At 37.8% G+C, this 23,695-nt stretch overlaps 1 protein-coding gene and 1 pseudogene across 1 annotated transcript in view; both read right to left on the bottom strand.

Annotated features, from left to right (window-relative positions):
• Nucleotides 1-1,433: 1,433 nt before the first annotated feature.
• LOC123788469 (large ribosomal subunit protein uL30 pseudogene) lies at nt 1,434-8,896 on the bottom strand (annotated as a pseudogene).
• Nucleotides 8,897-12,065: 3,169 nt separating this feature from the next.
• SLC25A36 (solute carrier family 25 member 36) overlaps nt 12,066-23,695 on the bottom strand; it is a 36,986-nt gene continuing 25,356 nt past the window's right edge. The window contains exons 5-7 of the mRNA XM_045791882.2: nt 20,852-20,918; nt 18,140-18,429; nt 12,066-15,965 (exon numbers count right to left, since the gene is read on the bottom strand). Of these exons, the coding sequence (XP_045647838.1) occupies nt 15,772-15,965; nt 18,140-18,429; nt 20,852-20,918 (551 nt within the window). The 3' untranslated portion in view covers nt 12,066-15,771. The remainder of the gene's footprint in view (nt 15,966-18,139; nt 18,430-20,851; nt 20,919-23,695) is intronic.

Genomic DNA, 23,695 nt, shown 5'->3' with positions numbered 1-23,695 from the left:
ACCACACTACCCAAGAGCTCCTGGCCTGACTGAGCATTGTGACAGCCTGCTGACGTCACCACCGAAGCTATAGTTCACAGGTAATATTTGGGATTGGGTACCAGCCATCCTCATGGGTCCAAAGGGGGCTATCCCACTTAACATCACTCACAGCTAGGGAGTCTCATGCTCTCACAACTCTGGGCTTGGCAAATTTAGAGGTCCTGGTCCCCAAAGGGAGGTACACTTCTGTCAGCACATACAGCAAGACTACTTTTGAACTATAAGCTGCATCTGCCACTTGGGCACTTCAGGATCTTTGTGACTCAGGACCACCAGGCAAAAAGAGGACTCACCATTTTGGGTGGGAATTTTGTCAAGGGATATTGACCCTAATCATCAGGAGAGAGTTAGGGTTTCTGTTGCATGATGAAGGCAGGGAGGAATATGAGGAGGACCCAGATCTACTCAGGTGCCTCTTGGCTCTCCCTTACCCAGTTTTCATGGCACCTGGACAAGGGCAGCAAGCCTTTCCTGAAAAGAGCACAGTCACCACAGACCCAGACCCTTTAGAGATGAGAGTCTGGGTCATGCCACCATGTAAGCCACTGAGACCAACATAAGTGTGACTTGAAAGTGAGGAAAACCTAGAATGGATAGAACAATGAGTATTCGTTGCAGCTGCCAAGACCAGCTGCAGAGCTTGCGGCTGGAATTCCCCTCTCTAATCTTCCCATTAAGTTGTCCCCAGGAAGAGCAGCCCTGGCTTTCTGGAGCTGCTTTCAGAACACGGGGGAAGAAATGGCTCTGAGCGCATATACTGTAATGGACAGAGAGATGCATCACACCAATTCTCGTTTCAAGGAATGGATTCATGTCTAAGTTGTTGCATTTATTGGCATAACGTTTTTTATATTTTCTTATTATCCTTTCAATAGCATAGTCCTTGTAGGATAACTCTGCCTCAGAGGCGCCTGGGTGGCTCTGTTGGGTATCTGCCTTCGGCTCAAGTCATGATCCCGGGGTGCTGGGATCGGGCTCCCTGCAGGGAGCCTGCTTCTCCCTCTCCCTCTGCCTGCCCCTCCCCTTGCTTGTGCTCTCTCTCTGTCAAATGAATAAATAAAACCTTTTTAAAAAATCGATTAAAAACTTAAATGCAAGACCTGAAACTGTAAAATTCCTAGACGAAAACAGGGAAAAAGCCCGTTGACGCTGATCTCGGCAATAACTTTTTGGATATGACACCAAAAGCAAAAATTAGGGGTGCCTGGGTGGCACAGCAGTTAAGCGTCTGCCTTCAGCTCAGGGCGTGATCCCGGTGTTATGGGATCGAGCCCCACATCAGGCTCCTCCGCTGTGAGCCTGCTTCTTCCTCTCCCACTCCCCCTGCTTGTGTTCCCTCTCTCGCTGGCTGTCTCTATCTCTGTCAAATAAATAAATAAAATCTTAAAAAAAAAAAAAGAGGGGCGCCTGGGTGGCACAGCGGTTGGGTGTCTGCCTTCGGCTCAGGGCGTGATCCCGGCGTTGTGGGATCGAGCCCCACATCAGGCTCCTCCGCTATGAGCCTGCTTCTTCCTCTCCCACTCCCCCTGCTTGTGTTCCCTCTCTCGCTGGCTGTCTCTATCTCTGTCGAATAAATAAATGGAATCTTTAAAAAAAAAAAAAAAGAAAAGCAAAAATTAATAGGTGGGACTATATCAAACTAAAAAGCTTCTGCACAGCAAAAGAAACAACAAAATGGAAAAGCAACCCGTGGAACAGGAGAAAATATTTGCAAACCACATAGCTGGTAAGGGGTTAATATCCAAAATATGTAAGGAACTCATACAACCCTAAAACAACAAGAAAATAATCTGATTAAAATGGGCAAATGAACTGAGCAGACATTTTTCCAAACAAGGCATACAAGTAGGGGACAGACAACACCAGAGACACAAAAAAATGCTCAGCATCACTAACTACCAGGGAAATGCAAATCAAGACCACAAGGAGAGATCACCTCACACCTGTTAGAATGGCTACCATCGAAGGATAACAAGTGTTGGCAAGGATACGGAGAAAAGGGAACCCTTGTGTGTTGGTAGGAATGTAAATTGGTGCAGCCACTATGGGAAACAGTATGGTGGTTCCTCAAAATATTAAAAATAGAACTACCATAGGATCCAGCAATCCTGCTTCTGGGTATCCACGACAAGAAATGAGATCATTGTCTCAATGAGATAGCTGCACCCTGATGTTCCCGGCAGCATTACCCTCAATAGCCAAGTCATAAAAACACCAGATGAGCAGAACTTTGGGACATATACACAATGGAAGATTGTTCAGCCATAGAGAAGAAAGAAATCTTGCCTTCAGTGCTGATTGAAATAAATCAGACAGAGAAAGACAAAAACTGCATGATCTCACTAGATCTAAAAGAGCTGAACTCACGGAAAAGGAGGATAGGGGGGTAGCTACCAGGGACTTGGAGCAGGGTGCAGGGAGGTGGAGGCAACAGAGACCTGTTAGCCAAAGGGTACGGACTTCCAGTTATGAGATGAGCAAGTTCTGGGGATCTAAAGTACAGCCTGGTGACGACGGTTAACAGCGCTATATTGCCTATTTGAGAGTTGCTGAGAGAGATCCTGAGAGCTCTAACCACACGCACGTGAAAATTCCGTGAGGGGATGGAGGTGTTAACCTTCTTGTGGTAATCACTTCACGACACGTAAGTGTATCAGATCACCACGTTGTACACCTGAAACTTACACAATATTATATGACAATTATATCTCAAAGCTGGGGGGGAAAGAAAATACTTTGGTAATGGTATGGGGGAAACATCTAGTAGTTCTATCCTCTGAATTATTTCCCCGAATGGTGGAATTTTGCCCATCTACTTACAGTTTATCTAAGATAGGGCACATTCATCTTTTACTTTATTTTTTAAAAGATTGTATTGATTTATTTGGTTGAGAAAGAGAGAGAGAGAGCATAAGTAGGGAGGGGGGCAGAGAGAGAAACAGACTCCCTGCTGAGCAGGGAGCCCGACGTGGGGCTCAATCCCAGAACCCTGAAATCATGACCTGAGCCAAAGGCAGACGCTTAACCAATTGAAAGCCACCCAAGCACCCCTATCTTTTACTTTAAACAACACCAGAGACACAAAATAAGCCCTCCATGTGATTTGGATACAGGCTGAAGTCTGAGAACCACAGCCCCTGTCCACCTTGGAAGGCAAATGTTGAGAAGAGCAGAGCCTCAGTCAGCTGAGTCCCTGGAGAACTGTTAGGGCAGAGCCAACCTGTTCCTCTCAGATCGTTAAATGAGCAAGCCATAAAATGTCTATTAGGTTGAGCCATTATGCATCTGAGTCTCTACGGTGCCCTAGCCAACCCGAACTAATACAAATGCTTACCTCATTAATTTTTAGCCTTTTTTCCTTTCTACTACATGGACTTAAAAATTTAAATTTTCTCTGAGGACTGCTTAAGCTGCATTCATCAGTTTTGACATTTAGAATTTTTATTATCATTCAGCTCAAAATATTTTGTCCATGTGATGAGCAGACCTGTGGGTTATTTGGAAGCATGTGTCTGAATTTCCAAACTTACGAAGTTCTTCAATGACCTCTTTGCTGATTTCCAGTTTAATTGCATTGTGGTCACAGAACATCCTCTGTATGATTTCTATACTTGAAATCTGATAAGATTGCTGGAGTCAATTTCTATAAATAGCAATGCGTAGTCTGAAGATGTTAAGTGCAGTTCTGTGCATTTCCATTGGGTCAAGGTTGTCAATCACACCCTTGAAGTCTATATGCTTACTATATTCTTCTATTAATTTCCGAGAAGTTTGCGGAAGACTCCCCCTATTGTTGTGGATTTGCCTGTTTCTTCTTGTGGTTCTTTCAGGTCTGGCTCTACATAACGAGGAAACTCTATCAGGCATATGAAAATTTTAAATCATTGTATCCTTGGTGAAACAAATCTTTTATGACCACGTGGTGACCAAACGTTCTGAATTCTGGGAATGCTTTCCTGCCTTAAAGTCTGTTTTCTCTGGTAGTAATACAGTGACTCCTGTTTTTTGGGTGGTATTTTCAAGTCTTATCCTTTTACTCGCAACCTTAACATGTCCTTAGGGTTTAGCCACGTCTCTCACAAAATAGCCGTTTGTTGTTTTTAAATCCAGTCTGACAATCTTTAAAGCGAAGCATTTGTGCCATTTCCAATAATGCAACGACTGAGATATTTGGATTTAAAACCATATTATTTCTGGGGTGCCTGGCTGACTCAGGATGTCACTCTTGATCTTGGCATCAGGAGTTTAAGCCCCACTTTGGGTGTACAGTTTACTTAAAAAAAATTGAATTTCATGCTGTTTGTCTCTCCTTTCTGGCACTCCTTTTTAACTGATTTTTGAGAAGAATCATGTTTTCCCCTCTACTAGGATGGAAGTGGTACTACTTCTGTTCTTTCATTGGTTCTCCTCCATTTTACAACACATACTTAAAACGAATCAGGACTCCTGGGGTGGCTCAGTCGGTTAAGCGTCTGTGTTTGGTTCAGGTCATAATCCCGGGGTCCTGGGATGGAGCCCCGCATCGGGCTCCCTGCTCAGTGGGGAACCTGCTTCTCCCTCTCCCTCTGCTGCTCCCCCTGCTCGTGCTATCTCAAATAAATAATCTTAAAAAAATAAAATGAATCAAAATCTTCATCTTCCACTTGGATAATATAAAGTTTATATAACAATTCCTAACTCCATTTATTTCCTTCCCTCCTTTCATATAATCATAATGTGCTATATTTTTGTCATGTTGTTTTTTAAAATCCCATTATTATTACTCTTTTATATGGTTAACCACCTTTTCCATTTGCCTGCCTAAAAATGACTGCTTTTTTGGTTAGCATTTTTTTTGCATCTTAGGCCTTCCATGTGATACCACAAATTCCTTCTGCCTGAAGTACGCCTTTGAGGATCTCCTTTGATGACCTGCTGAAACCACACTCCCTGTTTCAATTTTTCTGAAATTTCTGCATTCCCTTCTTGTGCCTGAAGGATTTTTACTGGGTGTAAAAGTCCAGTTTGGCAGCACGTCGGAAGGAATGGTTCCCCTCTCTTCTGTTCTGCATGTTAAGCTAGTTGTCAGACTGGCTGCCATTGCTTTAAAGGTCCTGTCAGAGGTAAAATCTGGATGTTTTTATCCCAAAATCTTCTCTGCCTTTGGTTATCTAGTTTTATGATACTGTGTGTAGATAGGAGTTCCTTTTTACGTATTCTGTTTGGGATTTTCAATCCAAGGAGTCAATTCTTCATGAGTTTTAGAAAATCCTCAGCTTGCATCCCTTGAGATGACCCTTTGAGCCACTCTTTCTGCCTCTCTGGGACAGCGGTCACCCAGCACTGGGCCTCTGGGGCGTCCTGTCTGCATCTCGCCGTCTCATCCTGTGTCTTCTTGGTCCTCCTGGCAGCATGACGCTCCAACTTGCAGTGAACCCACGTTTCCCAGCTTTGTCCAACTGTGCTCTAAACTTTAGTTTTCACTTCTAGACGTTATATTTGGTTTTCAAATCTGCTCATTTTTTAGTGTCCTACTCTATTTTCAAGCATGTCTTACATTTTTAAAACTGTACTCATTTGCATTTTGATTTATATCTGGTAACTCCAGAATCTCTTTTCTTTTTGGGAGTGGGCTGCTTTTGCTCTTAAGGGTTGTCACCAGTGGCCGGCTTCCTTGTGTGCTTATTATCAGCTGTGTGCTGCTCACAGTCCTTGAAATTATTGGTGTTCGCACCATGACCGAAGATGAGGACTGCTTTTTCCAGAAGAGAATGGTCTTCGCTTCTACCATGCGTTTAGGACCCTATGTGTTTGGAACGACTTTAATTCATGATCTCGAGGCCCCCTTCCCCAATCTAGCAATGCAAAGTTGGCCTTTAATTCTGCTCAGGGGTCAGTACTGGGTCTCAGGGTTGGCCTTCTGTGTTATACTTCCGTGTTCTGCTCAGCACCAAGGAAACTTTGTCTACTCCCAGGGAGATGGAAGAAAGAATCCAAATTTACTACTGGGGCCCCAACTTAATGGGAAGGGCCTATTAGACTCCTCAACTTAAATGGAACCTGGTCATCTACTTCTGCCTCACTTGCTTCTAGGTCCTAAGTGGCTTGGAGTGTTCTCTTAACTGTCTAGGCTCTTACCATGTCTTGGATTTCGGCTTGCTCATTCCTCGTTATGTTCACTCTTGGATGTTAAGAGTTTTAGAATACTTTACCTAGCATTTTAATTGCACTCACTAGGAGCACTGGCCCTAAAACCTAACCCATTGCAGGTAGCAGAAATCAACATCTTCACTTTGCTTTAATGTTCTTCCTATCACTACGTTTATAGGCAGGTCTTAGTCCAGATTAGGATACATTGTCATTTGTGGAGCTATGGATTCCTGTTTATCGACTCTGGGAATTTTCCGATTACCTTTTAAAATATTGCTCTTCTCTGCTCTGCTCATTTACTAAATATAATGAAATATATTAGACATTCTCATTCCATCCTCCGTTATTTCCTAATTGATCTTTCATAGTCCTTCTCTTTACCTTTCCTGTCCTCTAGATAATTTAAATAGATGTTCGAGTTTAAATCACTTCAGTTACATCTAGTCTATTTTTTATGTACCCATTGAGTCCTTGATTTCAGTACCTATAGTTTTTTGGCTTTTTGTTTTGTTTTGTTTTGTTTTGTTTTTGTTTTTTTGACAACTGAGCACTGTTTTTGCATTCTTCTTTGTAACTGTATTTCACGTTCCTTCCAAAACAAGGCCCCAGGAGCCCCCAGATTCAAGTACGTCCCCGAGCTTGGTCCACTGCTGTCTTGTATTCATGCCTGGGTGTTCGTTCACCAACATTAAACTCCAGCATAGAAGATGTGACACAGCAGGACTCCCTCTTCCGTGCAGGAATCCTCCGCTGACCTCAGAGGTGGTGGTGGTAGCCCACATGGAGAACACACTGGAACTTTTCCTTGGAACTGGGTGGTGATGACACGTGCCTGCCAGGAGCATCAGCATCTTTTCCTTGACCCTCCCTCTAGTTTCTGAAGATATAACAAAAAACAATCTTCTTTGAAGATACTGGTAACAATGCCAAAAGACAAAACACACGCCACCAATGCACTGAGCTTTCAGATATTCTGGGTTGAATTCAGCTGCCCTATGAGCTGATTGACGTGTCAGCTAGAGGGCGAGGTAAGCCCACCTCCTTGAGGAAGTCCACTCCATTCTTGGTAGCGTGACGGGCCACTGAGAGATGGAAAGGACGGAACGCAGAGATCACCTGGAAATTCTTCCCCGGAAAGGCAATTTCATGAATGAGGTCTTCCAAGCAAATAACACCGTACTTCCCCAGGTGCTCCTCAATCACTGTGTCGTCTGTCAAAGGGATGGTTTTATTCCTGACCTTGTCCATGTTTCAAGATGTGTTCCTGGACAGACTTCAGATTTGGAAATCCCCAGGTCACAAGTGGTTCCACTATACACAGTGTTTGTGGTCTGAGGGGTTACTCTGAAAAAGACACCGCTGAAAACCTTCTTCAGGCGAAGCCTCGCAATGGTCCTCTGCACCAGTGAACTCACCCCGTTAATCCTTTGGATGCATACAACAAAGGCCAAGGAATGTTTATCTGGCACTTTCAAGCCGCGAGGTTTCACTTCTAGCCTTCTGAGGCGCGCCCTGTCAAGATGCTGACGCCAGGAATCATGTAAGAACCATTCCAGTCGCTTAAACTTGAGCTCTTTTCCTTCCTTCTGCTCCTTCTTGTCCAAAAGTGCCTGCCTGCTTTGCTTGAGTGGCTTTAAGGGGCTGATAAGCCCTCTTCTTTTTCAGGAGATTTTCTGGGAACCAATGGGATCTTTTTGCTCTTGCTCCACCATGTTTCCAAAGCTGCGGCTACTGCTCTGTAGTTTTCATTTTTATGGTTAACTATTTAAGTCTGTTTCCTAGTTCATATTGTATGCTCATCTTCGTAATTACTACTAGCTACTCTGCATTTTAGCTCGTTAAGTCTTTGATGGTGTAAATCTGTTGTTTCCATGTTTCTGTAAACACTCACAGTGGCAGGTCTTGTGTTTGGTCATCATGAAGCAATGCTATGAGAGTCTGTAGGTCTAACTTGGTGAGTTTTCTCCCCACCAGATTTAATTCTGCTTCTACTGATATCTGGGGGAGTACCCCCCACCCACCCTGAGAGCACCTCAGTCTGCTGACGCCCACCCCTGCTCTTCAAGCCTGGACCCCAGTTATAATTGCACCTGGAGACCTAAGCCCCAGCACTAGGCCCCACCCTGATTAATCCATTCAGGTCTAGTTGTTTAACTTTGGGCTTGGCATGGGGGACGGAAAGGGAAGAGGGGAAAAGTCCTTGGGGGAACCCTTCTACTTTTTGTGAGCTATGCTTCAAAAAGCATGTGCTGAGATCTAGTTGTTATGAAGGTGAGTAGCTCAGAGGTCCTGCTTACTCGGTACCAAAATTGAGTACTTTTAAAATCACCATTTTATTTCTTGAAACATACTAAGCATGACTATTTTATGAACTATACTTTGATAATTCCAGTACATCAAGCCTTCATGGGTTTCATTATGTAGCATTTTTTAACTTTGCATTAGATTTTTTAAAAACAGGCTTAAAGTGAACAAATCTTAAATCTACAGATAATGTATCTTCACATTATGTACACACCTGTTTAACCCTACCCAGATCGAAATGTAGGACTTTTCCATTACACCAGAAACTTTCACTAGACCTTCTGCTAGTCAGCTTCTCCTCTCCAACTCCAGGTACCCTAATTTGACTATCAAACTGACTATGTTTGCCTGTTCTTGACCTTCATATAAATGGAATACAGTGTATATTATTTTGTGCCAGACTTCTTTCCTCTAATGTCTTTAATACAGTACTGCACATATCAATAATTCTTATTTTGCTTTTTATTATGTAGTATCTCATTGCATGAACTTATAATTGATTTTCCCTTGATGTCCACCTTTAGAAATAGAAGAGCTTCTATGAAGATTTGTGGAGATTTTCATTATTCTCTGGGTTGTAGCATAGAAATAGTTTTAAACTTTCTTAAAAACTCCATCTTTCCAAAGTAGCTGTACCATTTTACATTCTCAACAGCAACGTAGGAGTCCCAGTTGTTTCTATATCCTTGGTCTCGTATCTACTTGTCATTTTATTGGCTATATTGTGTTATCTTATTTGTGGTTCTAATTTGTATTACTAACCATGTTAAGCATCTTTACATGTGCTTATTTTTAAAATAGTGTTTAGGTCATTGTCTGTTTATGTGTATATTTTATTACATACCCTATCAGATATATTGTAAATATTTTCTTGCAGCCCATGGCTGCACATTTACTTTAATAACGTTTTTAATTTTGAGGGTTTTTTCCTTAATGGTTGTTGCTTTTTGTGGACTCTAATCCCTGCCTAATCCAAGGTTGCAAAGATACTCTGTTTTTTTCCAGAACGTTTGCAATTTTAATTTTTTCCTTCAGACCCATATTCATCATTTGAGTATGGTGAGGTAACGGCTCACTTTCCATACTGATGTCCAGTTGCTCTAGCACATACGTGGGGGCGGAGACAACAAAAAACAAAAATCAACACGTAACTTAGGAAAATTCAGATCAAATAACCTACGCCACTAAAACACCTCAGAGTAAGTTCATACAACGGAGATCAATCTTAACTGGATAATCTTGAAAAGGAAGATTCAGAAATAGCAATTGAAATTGGGCCTTTTATCCTTGACAACTAAAGACTTAAGAAGGAACTGAGGCGCTTTGGAAGTGTGAGGGACTGGGACACAGAGAACAGGAGTCTAGCACTCAATTTTGTCAAGCTGGATGTGATGAGCTCCTTTGAATGAGATGAGGTTTAAAATTCTAGGTCTAACAACTGGTTTCAAAATTTCAACACTTTAAAAAAATTATTTTTATTAATATTAATACTAATTTTATATTAATAAAAACAATTTATAATTAAAAAAACTTATTATTTGAGAGAAGACACACAGGCATGAGCATGCGGAGGGGGAGATGGGGAGGGAGAGGAAAAGGGAGAGAATCCCAAGCAGGCTCCACACTGGGTGTGGAGCCTGACTGGGGGCTGGATCCCACGACCGCAAGATCATGACCCAAGCCAAAACCAAAAGTCCGATGCTCAACTAACTGACTAAGCAACCCAGGCGCCCCTCAAAACACTTTTTGTATCAATTCCCAGGAGAGAATAAAAGAAAATGGGTTATTTCTCCTGACGGGCTACTAGAACACTTGGATCTTTGTTTCAACAAGGAACGCCCCTCCCCAAATCAGCCTGTCAAGTTTGTTTCAAAGTCTGGTTTAAATACTATTCTCTCCAGCCAATCTTTCCAGATCCTTCTAAAAGAATCAATTACCATGACACTTCCAGAGAACATATGACATCCCTGAGGCCCAAAGGTAGCATAATTGAAACAGCTCACCTAAGTTACAATTGAACCTAATGTTTAAGTTTGACTTGCTATGTTGTTACAAAGATGCTTTGGTTGTGGGGGAGGGGGATTCAGTGCTTCCCTCCTGGCCTCGGTACTAACCTAAGGCTCTGTATAGATCAGCCTCAAGAACGGTTCACTGTTCCAATTCATATACTTAGTTCCAGTTCTTATTATTCCCCAGTATGTTTCATCCTGAGCCAATCCTCATACATCTTTCCTCTAAACCGTCTTTTGTTTTGTTACTCATTCCAGTGTTCATCCCAAAGGCTGTTGAACAATCTAGTGTAGTAAATAAACACAGAACTAAGATTCCGAACACCAAGTCAAAAAAAGCCCATCGTGACTAACAGCCCTCTAAATATCACTTGTCTATTCACCCAATCTATAAGCTGTTGGAAAACCACATGAAATCACTGTATAAACATAGCACTCTATGAATTTAAATTACTGAACTGATTCCATATACATTAAGGTAGCCAGCTGGTTTGTGCGATGCAAAAAAAAAAAAATCAGGAAAATAAAGGAAACCATTTAACTACACTTTGCTTTCTTGCCTGAGTTTATCAGTTGTGTGGATGTCATACTTGAACCTTAAGAAACAATACACTCACAAATTCCCTCCTCTACCACGGCTTCTAATATTCAGTAATAAACACATAATTTAAAATTGGGACACTAAGCATTAAAATATACTTGTCATACCAACCTCAACCATTATTTTGCCAACGTCCTCACTTCACCCAATATTTCAGTCTTCAGTGGAAAGTAGTAGAAAAGCTTTCAGTTTTACGTTTGAGAAAAGGGACACGAAAAATTTGTCCTGGTTTCCTCACCTACAAAGCTAAGTGATGTTTGATGGTAGCTAGAACTTGTGAAAACTTAAAACAGACAAAATGTAGCATGGGTAGGTACTGCAGAACACTTCTATCTGTGTCAATTGTTTCAACCTATCATATGTGGATTCGTTTGGTTATTCTAACAAGCTTCTAGCCCTTTAATTTTTAATATTCTTAGCTTTCTGAAAGGTGAAAACCAAAACTAACACAAAGTCATGAAGTTAAAAATTCATTACAACCAGGGGGTGGGGGGGATGGGGTAACCAGCTGCTGGGTGGGTATTAAGGAGGGCACGTGTGGTGATGAGCACTGGGTGTTATACACAACTAACGAACTGTTGAACACTACATAAAAAACTAATGATGTAAGATAAAATGTCAAAAAAAAATCATTACAACCTAGGGAGGTATCAAATAACCTCATTAGGCTCAAATTTTTCAGATATTCTTTACAAATTGGATGTTTTGATTCACAAAAAGTATGGTACCCAAATATCAATAAACCTGTGGAATATATAGCAGAACAGAAATATCTTACTGACCTGCAAGGGAATTAAACAATTTGACCTTTTGTTTCCTATAGAGATATCACTATGTCTAGCAGATCGCAGCCTAACACTTACCTTGAAAATGGCAATGCACTTTTGTTCTTCACATAATCCTAAGAAAGTGTGATTACGTTCTCACCCAACCAAAATATTTGAATACATTATAGGAAAAAAACCCCATATTTTCATAAGGATATTTTAATTTTTTAATTTTAATAATTCAAATAAAATTCAGCTAGTTAACATAAATAGAATAAATGCACATAATTTACAGCCATGTACACAAAATGCGAGAATAGCAAACCTCACATAAATGGTCAAAAGATACCAACTCTTTTGAAGTTGACTATTTAGCTATGACTAATCATAATTTAATTGTTCACATATGAGGGGGTACACATTCAAATGCTTATTAACAAAAACTGAGCGAAGCTAGAATTTTCAGTTTCTAAAAGGAGTAGCATAAAAAGCAGTGTATAGATTAACAAGAAATATAAGTGCATGATGGAGAAGAGACTTGGGTGGGCAGAAAGTTAGCACATTGTATGAAATATTTTTATATAATTAAAATTCCTTCGAATTTAAATCATTCAGAAATACCTTTTTCTTAGGAATGTTTAAGTCATGATCAGTAGACAGAAAGGCTCAACTATTAGATCAGCCCAAAAGGGGTCCCTACAGTACTAATAGTCTGGGCAGAAAAGCATGTAAACAACAAAAGACAGGGATGAACAATGCTGGAAGAGTAAAGGATAGATTGATTTCTAACACTTAAATCCTTCAAGTTCAACTCAGTATTTTTAGTACTTAAATCTAAAAATGCTGACATGTTCATACTCCAGTAAAAGAGTAAACACTCATTATTTTTAACACCCTGGTCCTAATACAATAATGCTATTCCACAATGGGCATCAGGTTTTAGGAGACAAAAGGCTGGATTAAATAACAATATTCTATCGTGGTTTCAAAGTTACAAATAAATTACTTGTGAGCCCCACCTAGTAAGGTTGGTTCCACAAAATTACATACATAATGAAGATTAAGACAAAGCTTTGGTGATACAGTTTTTTTCCTGGATTCAAAAGCACTGTATTACACCCCACAGTCACAGGGTTGGTAATTCTCAGATTTGGACTTCGAAATTTTGGAAACTGTCTATGAGCCACAGGTATCAAAGTTCTATCTGCTGCTCTATGAGCATACTCTTTCAGTATCTACTGCTTTAACTTGAGTAAGTTCAATTCAATTTCCTGATAAAATTCTATAATAAAAGTACAGACAAATCTGAAGAATGCTGCTGACCTCTATATTAGAAATAAAAAGTCATCTGATAGAAAATAGATGAAAACAAAACACAGCTTAAAAAAAATTCAATCCTTTAAGTATGCGTTTTTCTTTTTAAACACTTCCATCAATTAAAAAAATCTCCAAAAAAATGTTTCAGAGACAAACTTTATATACAACTTTTATATATAGTTTTCTTTTTAAAATTATCTCTGTCACACATAAAGTAAACTACGGCAGATTGTGCTTTGGGGAAAAAAAATTAAAATAAGCTTCATTGCCCCTTTCCAGTTGTTGCACAAAGAAACAAAATCTAAGATCTTTTCTTCCAGTACACAGAGAACACTCACTTTTAAAAGGTGAATATAATGCACTAAAGTCAACATAAATTTTACTTGCTAAATCCAAACAGGAATAGAATACATGTTCATCCCTGAAGGACACTTATTATGTATTTGCTAACACTAAATACTATGTTCCTTAGCTGCTGGTTTTCATATCGTTCTTAATCATTTGTGGTGTACTGAGATCATTAACATCAGAGAGACTCTCTGTCCTACATTCAACACAACTCAAGTTTACCAATCTTTGCAAGGCAAATGGCACTGTATTAGGCAGTGTAAGTGGCACCTGAAAAGGCAAACACTATAGATGAGACTTTCTCTACAGATTTAAGTTAGAAACCCCTAGATTTTTTTTTTTTTGGCATAAATGTCACAATAAATGTCAAAGCTAAAATTCATCATAAAAGGTACGAATAATCCCAAAGGTAATGAAACTGAATTTGCCTTTGGTCTCCAAATAGATTGGAATATATTTTAATTCCAATCAAAGCACCTCAAAAACATCCAGTTACTCTTGAATATAAGGAGTTACGATAAAGGTGAAGGAATTTTCAAGAGGGCACTGTGTTTCACTGGTGACAGCAGAGAAAGCTTGTAATGACATACTATGATTTTCTGTGTTGGGGCATTAGAGTGTACACAGAATACGTAAAACATTTATATTATTAAAGATCTCCAAAACACCATATCTAAAACCCAGAAAAATGTTTTGAACATGATTTCTGCCTAATACATGACCAATGTTTAAAAAAAAAGAAAAAAACTTAACATGGAATTCTCTACTCTCACCCCCCCCCAAAAAAAGGCCACAAAGTGCATTCACAAAGAGTCATTCTTAAGATAAAGCCATTGCACAAAATGTACAGTTCATCTATACTGAAATGAGTACCACACTGGAGTTTAATTGTAGATGTTTTATACACCAGTATAGCACATCCATTAGCAAAATTCTCTTAACAGATTTACAGCAAACATCTTCACAAGGGCCATACATATATACATTTAAGTATTAAAAGGTACAGTTAACTCAACAGCAAAATGTAAAAGATATAACCTGTTAGCACACTTAATCTGAATTAACTTGAATCTTTCTATGATTTACCATTCAAGAAATCAGGATAGCATAAATTTCTTGTCAAAAGCAGTTTGCTCATTTACAAAACTGTGGTCAATTAGGATCACTACCTGCTCAATCAGACAGCAGAGAGCCCCTCTTCTATGTTCATACTGCCCCAGATATTTACGTCACCTTAAAAAAAGAAACCTATTAGGGCAAAGCTGAAAATTACCATTTTCTCTACAAAATAAATGCAATCTATATTGATCTTCTGGAAATAATTCAATGGTTCAAATTCCTAATGTGAAGGCAAACAGAGAAAAGATTCAGAAGTGGTGAATTTTTCCACTTTAGGAAAATGATACCTAGTATGATAGATGATAATTCAAGTTCATAACTAATAAACCCCTGACAAGACAATTGCATTCATTCATGTATTGTAAAGTTAGAGAAGATATGAGGATGTGCTCAAGTCATTCAAATGGCCAAGAATCAACATCTCACTGGTTTCTTCTGTCCCAAACTACTACCACCGAGCTTGATATGTTAATGACCAACTTAAGTGTCCACATTATGCTCAACATCAAGCACCTGTCAGCTGTGAAAACTAAAACATTTTAAAGCTAAAAATACTCAAGATCTTTAGACGTTATTTCATTACTTGTCAAAACTAGTGACTATTAATGTCAAATAATTAATTTTAAAATATTCCAGATCCTCTCAAGGAAATGGGAAAATAATACTAAGGATCTCACTTATTCTTGTTATTTTACAATTTTACAGGAATTACACAGAAGCCAGAGGTAAGACATTTATGACTGTCAATACTATCTTTGGATAGTTATAATATTTAGACAATTAGGGATGGCTTTGTTTAGACTGGAAAAGTGCTCATGGAATACATACTATACTGACTGCCATAAATCAACAAAATGCAACTGTGTCCCGTGGACATGGTAGAGAAAATGGCAATTTGGAGGAAGGAGTGCTTCTAAAGGCTTTTTCTTAGAGGCAGCCTAGGTGTTTTTCACATTACTGAAAAAGACCAAGTAATGTGGTTATGATTACTTTAATTCCTACAACCAAACTTCCACTTAGGCATAGTTACATGTTCCCAAACGTTTTTCTTCTGTCCACCATGCTGGCTTTGATACTGCATGGTCCACTGCTATCTTTTGGTCTTCCCTCTTCATAGTACAGCAGCCTGAAGTTGCTATCCATTGAGAAGGTAGACCACCAATTCATAGGTGGCCATCATAATGGCTGTGTTTGGAATCTGTCTCACCAGGTGAGTTGTTAGACCACGGTAAAGAGACCCATAACCTTCTTCTTGAACAACCAAAGACAGTGTCTGAAAAAAAGATCTATATTTTGTTCCCTCTTCACGTAGTCTTGTTCTTACGACTTCTGTTTAGGGGGGAAAAAAAGTCATTTTAAAACATTAGTGGTATCTTTATACCCTCCTAATGCTGAGCACACCCCATTTATCAGTCTTTAAGTGTAAGCTCAGAATAAATAAGGGAGTGACTTTTAATATGTAACTTATTGAAACTGGTCTTATCACAATAACACCAAACTTCTACGATAGCTGGCTAAAATCACTAATAATAAAAACGAATTCTAAAATTTCACAGGTTCCTGAATGGTTAAAGAATAAAACAAAAGTGTCAGTTGTATACTAGCTATAGATGAAAGGGAGAATACATGTGGTAAGGAAAAGGTGAAGAAACAGAAAAGGGAATGTAGGTGGTATCAAAGATGAATACAGAAAGATACGGTGAGAAATAAACCCAAATGTTCTTAAGTTGACCCCACAATGAGAAAACAGAATAATCCAGTCTCAATGGTTCACAAATACCAACATGAAATTTCAGGTGCATGAGCCTAAAAATGTTCAAAATATTAGCTGTTAGCTAAAAGGCCCCATCTGGGAAGCTTAACTAAGCAAAAATTGTAAAATTTTAGCACTCTAAGAGATATAAACATTTTTCTTAGTTTTGGAAGGTGAAGAAATTGGACTGCTGAGAGGTTTTAGTCAGTTGGGGGTAGAGGCTGGGACAAGATTTCAGAGCTCTCTACTGAAGAGTCTGTTTTTCCAACACACTACTCCTGATGGGCCTGAGGGAAATGGCCTAGAACTATTTTCACTGCAAATGTTAATATTTGAAATCTCTTGTGTCCTATACTAAAAACTCATGCCATTTATATATTCCACTCCAAAATATTGTTTATAAACTACCTCTTCTTGTAATGACATCATCTCACTTGAGGAGACAGGGTGCTTACAACTCCAAAACTGTCTCTTACCCTTAGCAGGCCACGGTTCTAGGTATCCCATAGTGGCCAGAACCTAAACAACGCTGATACTGTCCTCTTCTGACTTCTCTTAAAGAAAGAAGTTATGAACTTCTCTCAGGAAACAGAGGTAAGTTCACAGTCCAACTTGGTTAGAGTTGGTTTTACTCATAATTACATTTTAGAGCAAATACTCATTTCCTCCTAGACTTGTTTCATTTGTCTTGATATAGCTTTAATCAGAGCCTTAGATTTACAAGGATGAATGTAAATGTTAATCCGTGTAACAAAAGTGAAGCATTTAGATTAAAAACCCAAAGCAGGGGCGCCTGGATGGGTCAGTCGGTGTAGCATGCTATTCTTCATCTCAAGCCCCATGTTGGGTGTAGAGAGTACTTTAAAAAAAAAAAAAAAAAAAAAAAAAAAAATCCCGGGACCTCTGAGGCTCAGTCAGTTAAATGTCTGCCTTCGGCTCAGGTCATGATCCCCGGGGCCTGGGATCGAGTCCTGCATAGGGCTCCCTGCTCAGCTCAGAGGGAGCCTGTACCTGATGCTCCCCCTGCTTGTGCTCTCTCTCTGACAAATAAATAAATAAAATCTTAAAAAAAAAAAATCCAGAGCAAAACAAACCCCAAACACAACAAAATCAAAGACTACACTTTAATGAAACAGGCTAACACTATAAAACTTAGATAGAAATAAATAATTCATATATACTTATTTGCCAACATGAAATCATGTAAAATAGGCTGGCCTTTGGGATTATAGACTTCATTTCTAATTTGGGCTCCTCCACTGAGTAAGCTGTGTGACCTTCAGCAACTTAATCTTAACATTTCTTGTTTTCCATTTGAAAATGAAGACAAATTCTGGTTATATTCTAGCATACTTAGACTTAAACAGAGAAGGTAAGTACTTTGCAGGAATTTTTTGTAGATTAGCCAATAATATATATAAAGTATCTAGTATACCACGTATATCCATTTTTTTTTTTTTTTTTAAACTTGCCCAAACATCACCTGGCTGGAATCTGACTGACTCTGGGCTAAAATGTGACGGTCCCGGGTGCATGCTAAGTCTCCATCATGCTACCATAATATATACTGACCTATTAACACAGTTACTGACACAGATTTAATTGCATTATGATGAACTCCTAAGAACTATATTTTGTTTTACTGAATTCAATAAAATCATAAATGTTCTAATAAACAGGCCACTGGCTGACATGGGAAAATATTTCTAAATTAACAGAATTTTACTCATAGAATCTCAACTCCTCTTACCATGTGGATATGCTATAGTTGTGGCACAAGTTTTTGAGGTGGCAGCAGCTAGCATCATTCCCACAAAATCTGATGCTTCTTTTACAGACTCTTCATCATTTTCCATTGTAGAAGCAATCTTATATTCCAGTAGTTTTTGCTTAATACTTTCATAAATAACAAAATGGATAACGGTCTCTGATATGCCAGCATATGAAGCAGACATGCCCCTATAAAATCCTCTAAGTCCATCTGTCTGATACACTTTACGAATACATTCAAAAGCGCCCATTTGCTTTTCCCCACGGTTCCTGAAGAGCAAAAAGGAAAAATCTTTTACAAAGTAGTACAGGTTTTTAGATAAAGTCAATAAAATATAGTAGAAATATGCCACTCTAAATACAGAATTATCCTCTTTAACTCATGGAGAAGTGAAACCAGAATTTTGTAACGTTCATTTTAGACTTTATTCTTTTGTCCCAAGTTTGTCACCTTAGATGGGTAACATGTAAGTAGTTTATTTTACTAATGCAAAATACACTACATTAAATCTTCAGTTTCATGTACTCATTGAAGTTTGTATTGTAGGGGTAAGAAATAAAATCCTTTAGTCCAAATACACTGTGGCTGCAGTTCAAGATAAAAACAAACTCTCACATTACATCATTAAATCCAGTTCTAAGTTGAGAAGATTTCTTCTGCGCTTAATAACATAAAAGAGTGACTGAGACACCAACGATGATAGTACATCACAAAGCAAGGAGTGTAATTAATCAATACTTGTGCATCTGCGGGATTCTTCCAAACCCACTCAGTTCTTCCCAAAAAATGTGTGAATTTAAGTCAAATTTCCTATTATCCTTTGAAGGCAACAGGCCCTATCTTTCGTGTCAGTATCGTGGTGAAGAGTGAATGAGGACCTCTATAGTTATCAAATATTTACTGAGCATCGTGCCCAGTAAAACTTCCTTAGTGCTATTTACGGGCAGCGTTATCTACTCTTATATAGGTATATAATTTTGAGTTTGTAAAATATTACCTTACACTATGTTTCTCCCAATAGACCTTATCTATAAGAAATGGGTTTAAATGCTACCTACAGGGAAAGAAATAGAAAATTCACCTATTTATCAATTATATACAACCTATTTCTGACATAACAAAAACACAATTAAGACACACACCTGATAACCTACAAATTCCTCCAGTTTTATGAACGAATTATTGTCTTGAACTAATAACTGTCCTCAACTAATGACACTGAATGAATACTTTCTTCACTGAATGATCCGTGAAACCACCTGTGATCAGTTTCTGCCAGAGACCTCCTCACAAGAAGTTAAAATGCTACAAGTCCCAAAGGGTAATATGCAAACACATCAGCCCTGCTCTTGATTTCATAGTATACATCAGCATCCTCAAACCAACCTTTAACTATTACCCCAACCCCGTCCCATTCCCCATCACCCCCAAACCTAAGAACTTGCGTTGGCTTCCGTTAGAATTTTAAGTGAATAATAGAGTTTTAAGCCATTCTTTTCTCAGGACCACCCCCCCACGCCCACATCCACCCTACAACATACTGAAGAATATCCCTGGTAGTTTATAATAGTATAATATGGACTGGCATCTTCTCATTTCTCTAATCTCTGAGTTGTTTTAACTACCATCACCTTTCAGATCTTTGGCTTTAAGAAGTAAACTTCGAATTTTGCTTCATGACACTTAAGATTTCATTTCAATTATTCTGAATGAAACAAGAATTAGAGATGTTTCAAGTCTCCAAAGAGCATAAGGTTCAATGTGACAGAATGTGGAAAACACATTTAAACAGGCATAATTATCAATGATTTCTTAGATCAGTTTTATTTATAGTCTATGAGATATATAGACTTCCCAAGCCCTAAAAATATAACAGTGAAAATTTGTTACAAGTTTACTCTAGACCAAAAAGCTGAAAGTTTCAGAAGTATTATTATTATAATACAGCAATAGGATCACCTCTCTATAAAAGTATTTCTTTTCCCCATCCACCATCCTACAGGCCAACAGGAACTGAGATGGCAAGACTCTAAGCTGTACTGCTTCTGGACTTTGCTCAGTTCCCAAACACTCCAAAGGCCCTAAACTTAAGACCTATGAGGTTTGCACTGAGCCCTGCTTCTGCTTAAAATGGGCTCAAAAAAAACATTCCATTTTAAAGTTGGGCCCCACTGTTTCTTGGTATATCTCTAGAACCGAGCAGTATATGTGCTCAACATACATTAATTTTGCTACCACAAAGTGGTCATTGATAATAGACGAAATCTATGAATATATGAGATGCCTCTCTCTATATAAGGTTACTAAATTTGAGCAATGATCCTTCAAGATTTAATCTAGACTAGTTGGTCATGTGGGTTGTTTAACTGTTGGGAGACCAATTATAATCATTCATGAGGTAAAATTACCACTTCTTGGGCTTGGCTAATATTTACTCTTTTTCTTTCATTTTCTTTTATTTAAAAACATAACACATAATATACTTTCTTCCCTAGAAAGTCTCATATTGCCAACTATTATATCACTTTTGCTTTTGACGATAGACCCAAGTTTCAAAAACCAAACAAAAAAAAACAGCAAAAGAGGGGAAAGACATGGCTAGATATACGGCACTGAAATCTCACGGATATAAATTTAGGGGGAAAAATCAGTTGAAACCAACTTTAATTTAGTTTTAATGAATTAACATACCTTGCATCAAGCTGTAACCGAGTCTTTATAAGCCAAATAGGGTTGGTCGCTGTGATTGCAGTAAAACCTAAACAAACATGTTTAAAATGAACTCCGGTAAAAATGAAGAATACACTATTCACTTTAAGGTTTTAAAAATCATATAAATCTATATTAAGAAAATGTATAAACTATTAATTGATGTATGCTATACACTTTTATTTTACAAACACACACAACCATGAACATTTGTAGTTTATTTCCAATCTACATTCTCAAATTCTGACCGTAACTAAAAAATTCTTTTAAGAGCAAAATCTGATTATATATAAATTCCTTTCCCAACATATTCAGAATATTCTCTGGGGCGCCCTCTACACTCTAAGCTAAATTTAGAAACCCATTTCTACAAATACATAGAAATTTGGTGTATTTTAAGGCTTTTTAGCATGCAAACTCTACTGAGGTCCAAATCCCTGCATTCAATGTGGATTCTACCTAAAGGTCAGCATTTACTGTATTTGAGATTAGGCTGGCTGTGTAACAGAAAGGATTGTTGTCTGCCTTTATGAATGCGTTTACGAACATATACTTACTAACACTGTTAAAATAATGGTATCACAGAAGTAAGGTTTCTGTTAGGGTTAAAAGGACAGATCTATTGCTCATCCACTTAAACACATACAAAAATTCAAAAGTTCGAAAAGTTACCCATTGGAACTTCCCTCTCACTTTTATAGACACTGAAGAGAGAAACTCAGAGTAGAAGGTAGTTCTAGTTTGCTTTAAAACTTAAGAACTATGTACTATCAGTGCAGAGGGGTGGTCGCCTAAGATGGCTCATTCCAGTTAGTAGATTAGGATCTCTGGAACAATCGTTTCTAGACTAGTGCTTATCTTTTACTTTCTATCTTCCTACTGTTACGGAAAAATAGCACAAAATAGCACAAAAAATTGCAATCTTGATAACGGGAATTTTGAAAATTGCTTCATCTATACAAAATGGGGCTTTAATATATTTCTTGTGAATATTTAAGATCACTACACAAACTTCATAGAACTACATCAAACTGTATTTATTCAATTGGCCTTTAATTCAGTGAAAACATATGCAGAAGTGTCTAAGAATCTTAACTATTTTAATACTTTCTATCAAATAATAGGCAGGTGAACCACATTTTTTTAGAAAGGTGGAATATAACCAGCACATTTAATATGAGTAAAGTTATTTCAGGAAGAAAAATGCTGTGGCACACTTAAAAATAATTTTTTAAGTTAACATATAGTGCAGAACCAATCATAAACCTTTTCTTGCCTTTCAAAGTCACTACGGGTATATCTAAAATGCAAAATAATTTAACTAAATTGTTTACGAAGCAGAATTTGGTCTCATAGGTTCTTTTACCTTCTATAATGTCAGATAATTAGCTAACTCAAATTTTATTTCCTTAATCCACTGTTTTAACACCACAGAAATAGCCAGATGTCTCACAAAAGGATGCTTAAATTGTACCTATTTATAAAACATGATAAATGGAATAAAAATTGGGTTTGATAACTCCTTTCACTATCTTGTTAATAGTCCTATAGTCTCCATTTCTCTCGAGTGTTTTTAATACTATATACATATGTATAAAACTAGTATGGGACTAACAATTTTGTATAAGCCAGTATTAAAATAATAAAAATTTAAAGTTTTGGATACGTTATCAGGAACATTTTTAAATAAGAGTTTCTTTTCATATATAAATTTTTGGTAAAAGGAAAGGAGAAGAAAAATATTAAACTGTTAGAGCCGTTTAAATATTTTACTTGGAAAAGATTTTTCTTGCATATCCTGGCTTAAATGAGAATAAAGCTAAAGAATTTTTTTTCTTTTCTTAACCTTCATTTTCCTAACTGAAACACTCAAACTAAATACATTCAAATTCTATTTTAAAGCAAATGTGCACCAGACATCAGTGTTCTGGCTATACCCCTAATTTGATGACTTTTGTTTTTAAACTTAAATATTTATATTAGCTAAATGTCTGTGTAGCAATATTAGGGGGTTTATTAGTGAAAGGCTGCAAAGCAGCACAAGGCAACAAAATATTCTGCATTATTCACAATGGTTATTAATTATCCTGTGGAAATTAAGAAAAAAAATTTGCTTTTCATTAAATTTTGAAAGCCTAAAGAACTGGGAATCCTTACACCAAACTTAAAAAAAAAAAGGCCTAGGTAAAAATCTCAATCTACTGTACTTTATTTGAAAAGACGATCATCAAAGTTTTTTTTAAAAAACAGAAATTCTATTTCCAAAAATATAAACTTAGTACCCAAGCTTAATATTCTTCCAAGTCACAAAATTCCTCAAAGGCTGAAAAAATTCCATATATGGAAACTTTAAAATATTGCAATATTTATAAATATTACTAGAAATGAATTTTTCAAATATCCATGAATAAAATTTTTAGTTATTCTCTGTACATATTAATGAGCAATGACAGGATGCAAACAACAGGTATTTCTCACTTAACTAAAATTAATTTCCAAATACAAATTAATCTATGGGACAGGAAACATTAAAATTCAGGTAAGTGAGAGTATTGTCATCGTATCCCTCTATAATTGTTACTATCAGTAACTTGTACTTACTAGAGTTGTTCTGGCTCACCTCTCCCAATAATAAGCCAGCTTTTAATAAAGACACTAGCCTAAATGCCAGCAAACCATTATGTTAGACGGGATCGAGGCATAACCCACAGACTTTTAGCTATTGGTCTTTAGCACAGTTAAAACTCTGGTCCTAGAATTTTATGCTATTAACATTCTCTTAACCACAGATACCCTACCTAATAAACTAACTAGACATTATTAAGC

The sequence above is a fragment of the Ursus americanus genome, chromosome 20 (assembly GCF_024610735.1).
Source record: "Ursus americanus isolate L20-20 chromosome 20, mUrsAme1.1.p, whole genome shotgun sequence".
Classification (NCBI taxonomy): Eukaryota; Metazoa; Chordata; class Mammalia; order Carnivora; family Ursidae; genus Ursus; species Ursus americanus.
This window is presented reverse-complemented; position numbering and strand designations above follow the sequence as displayed.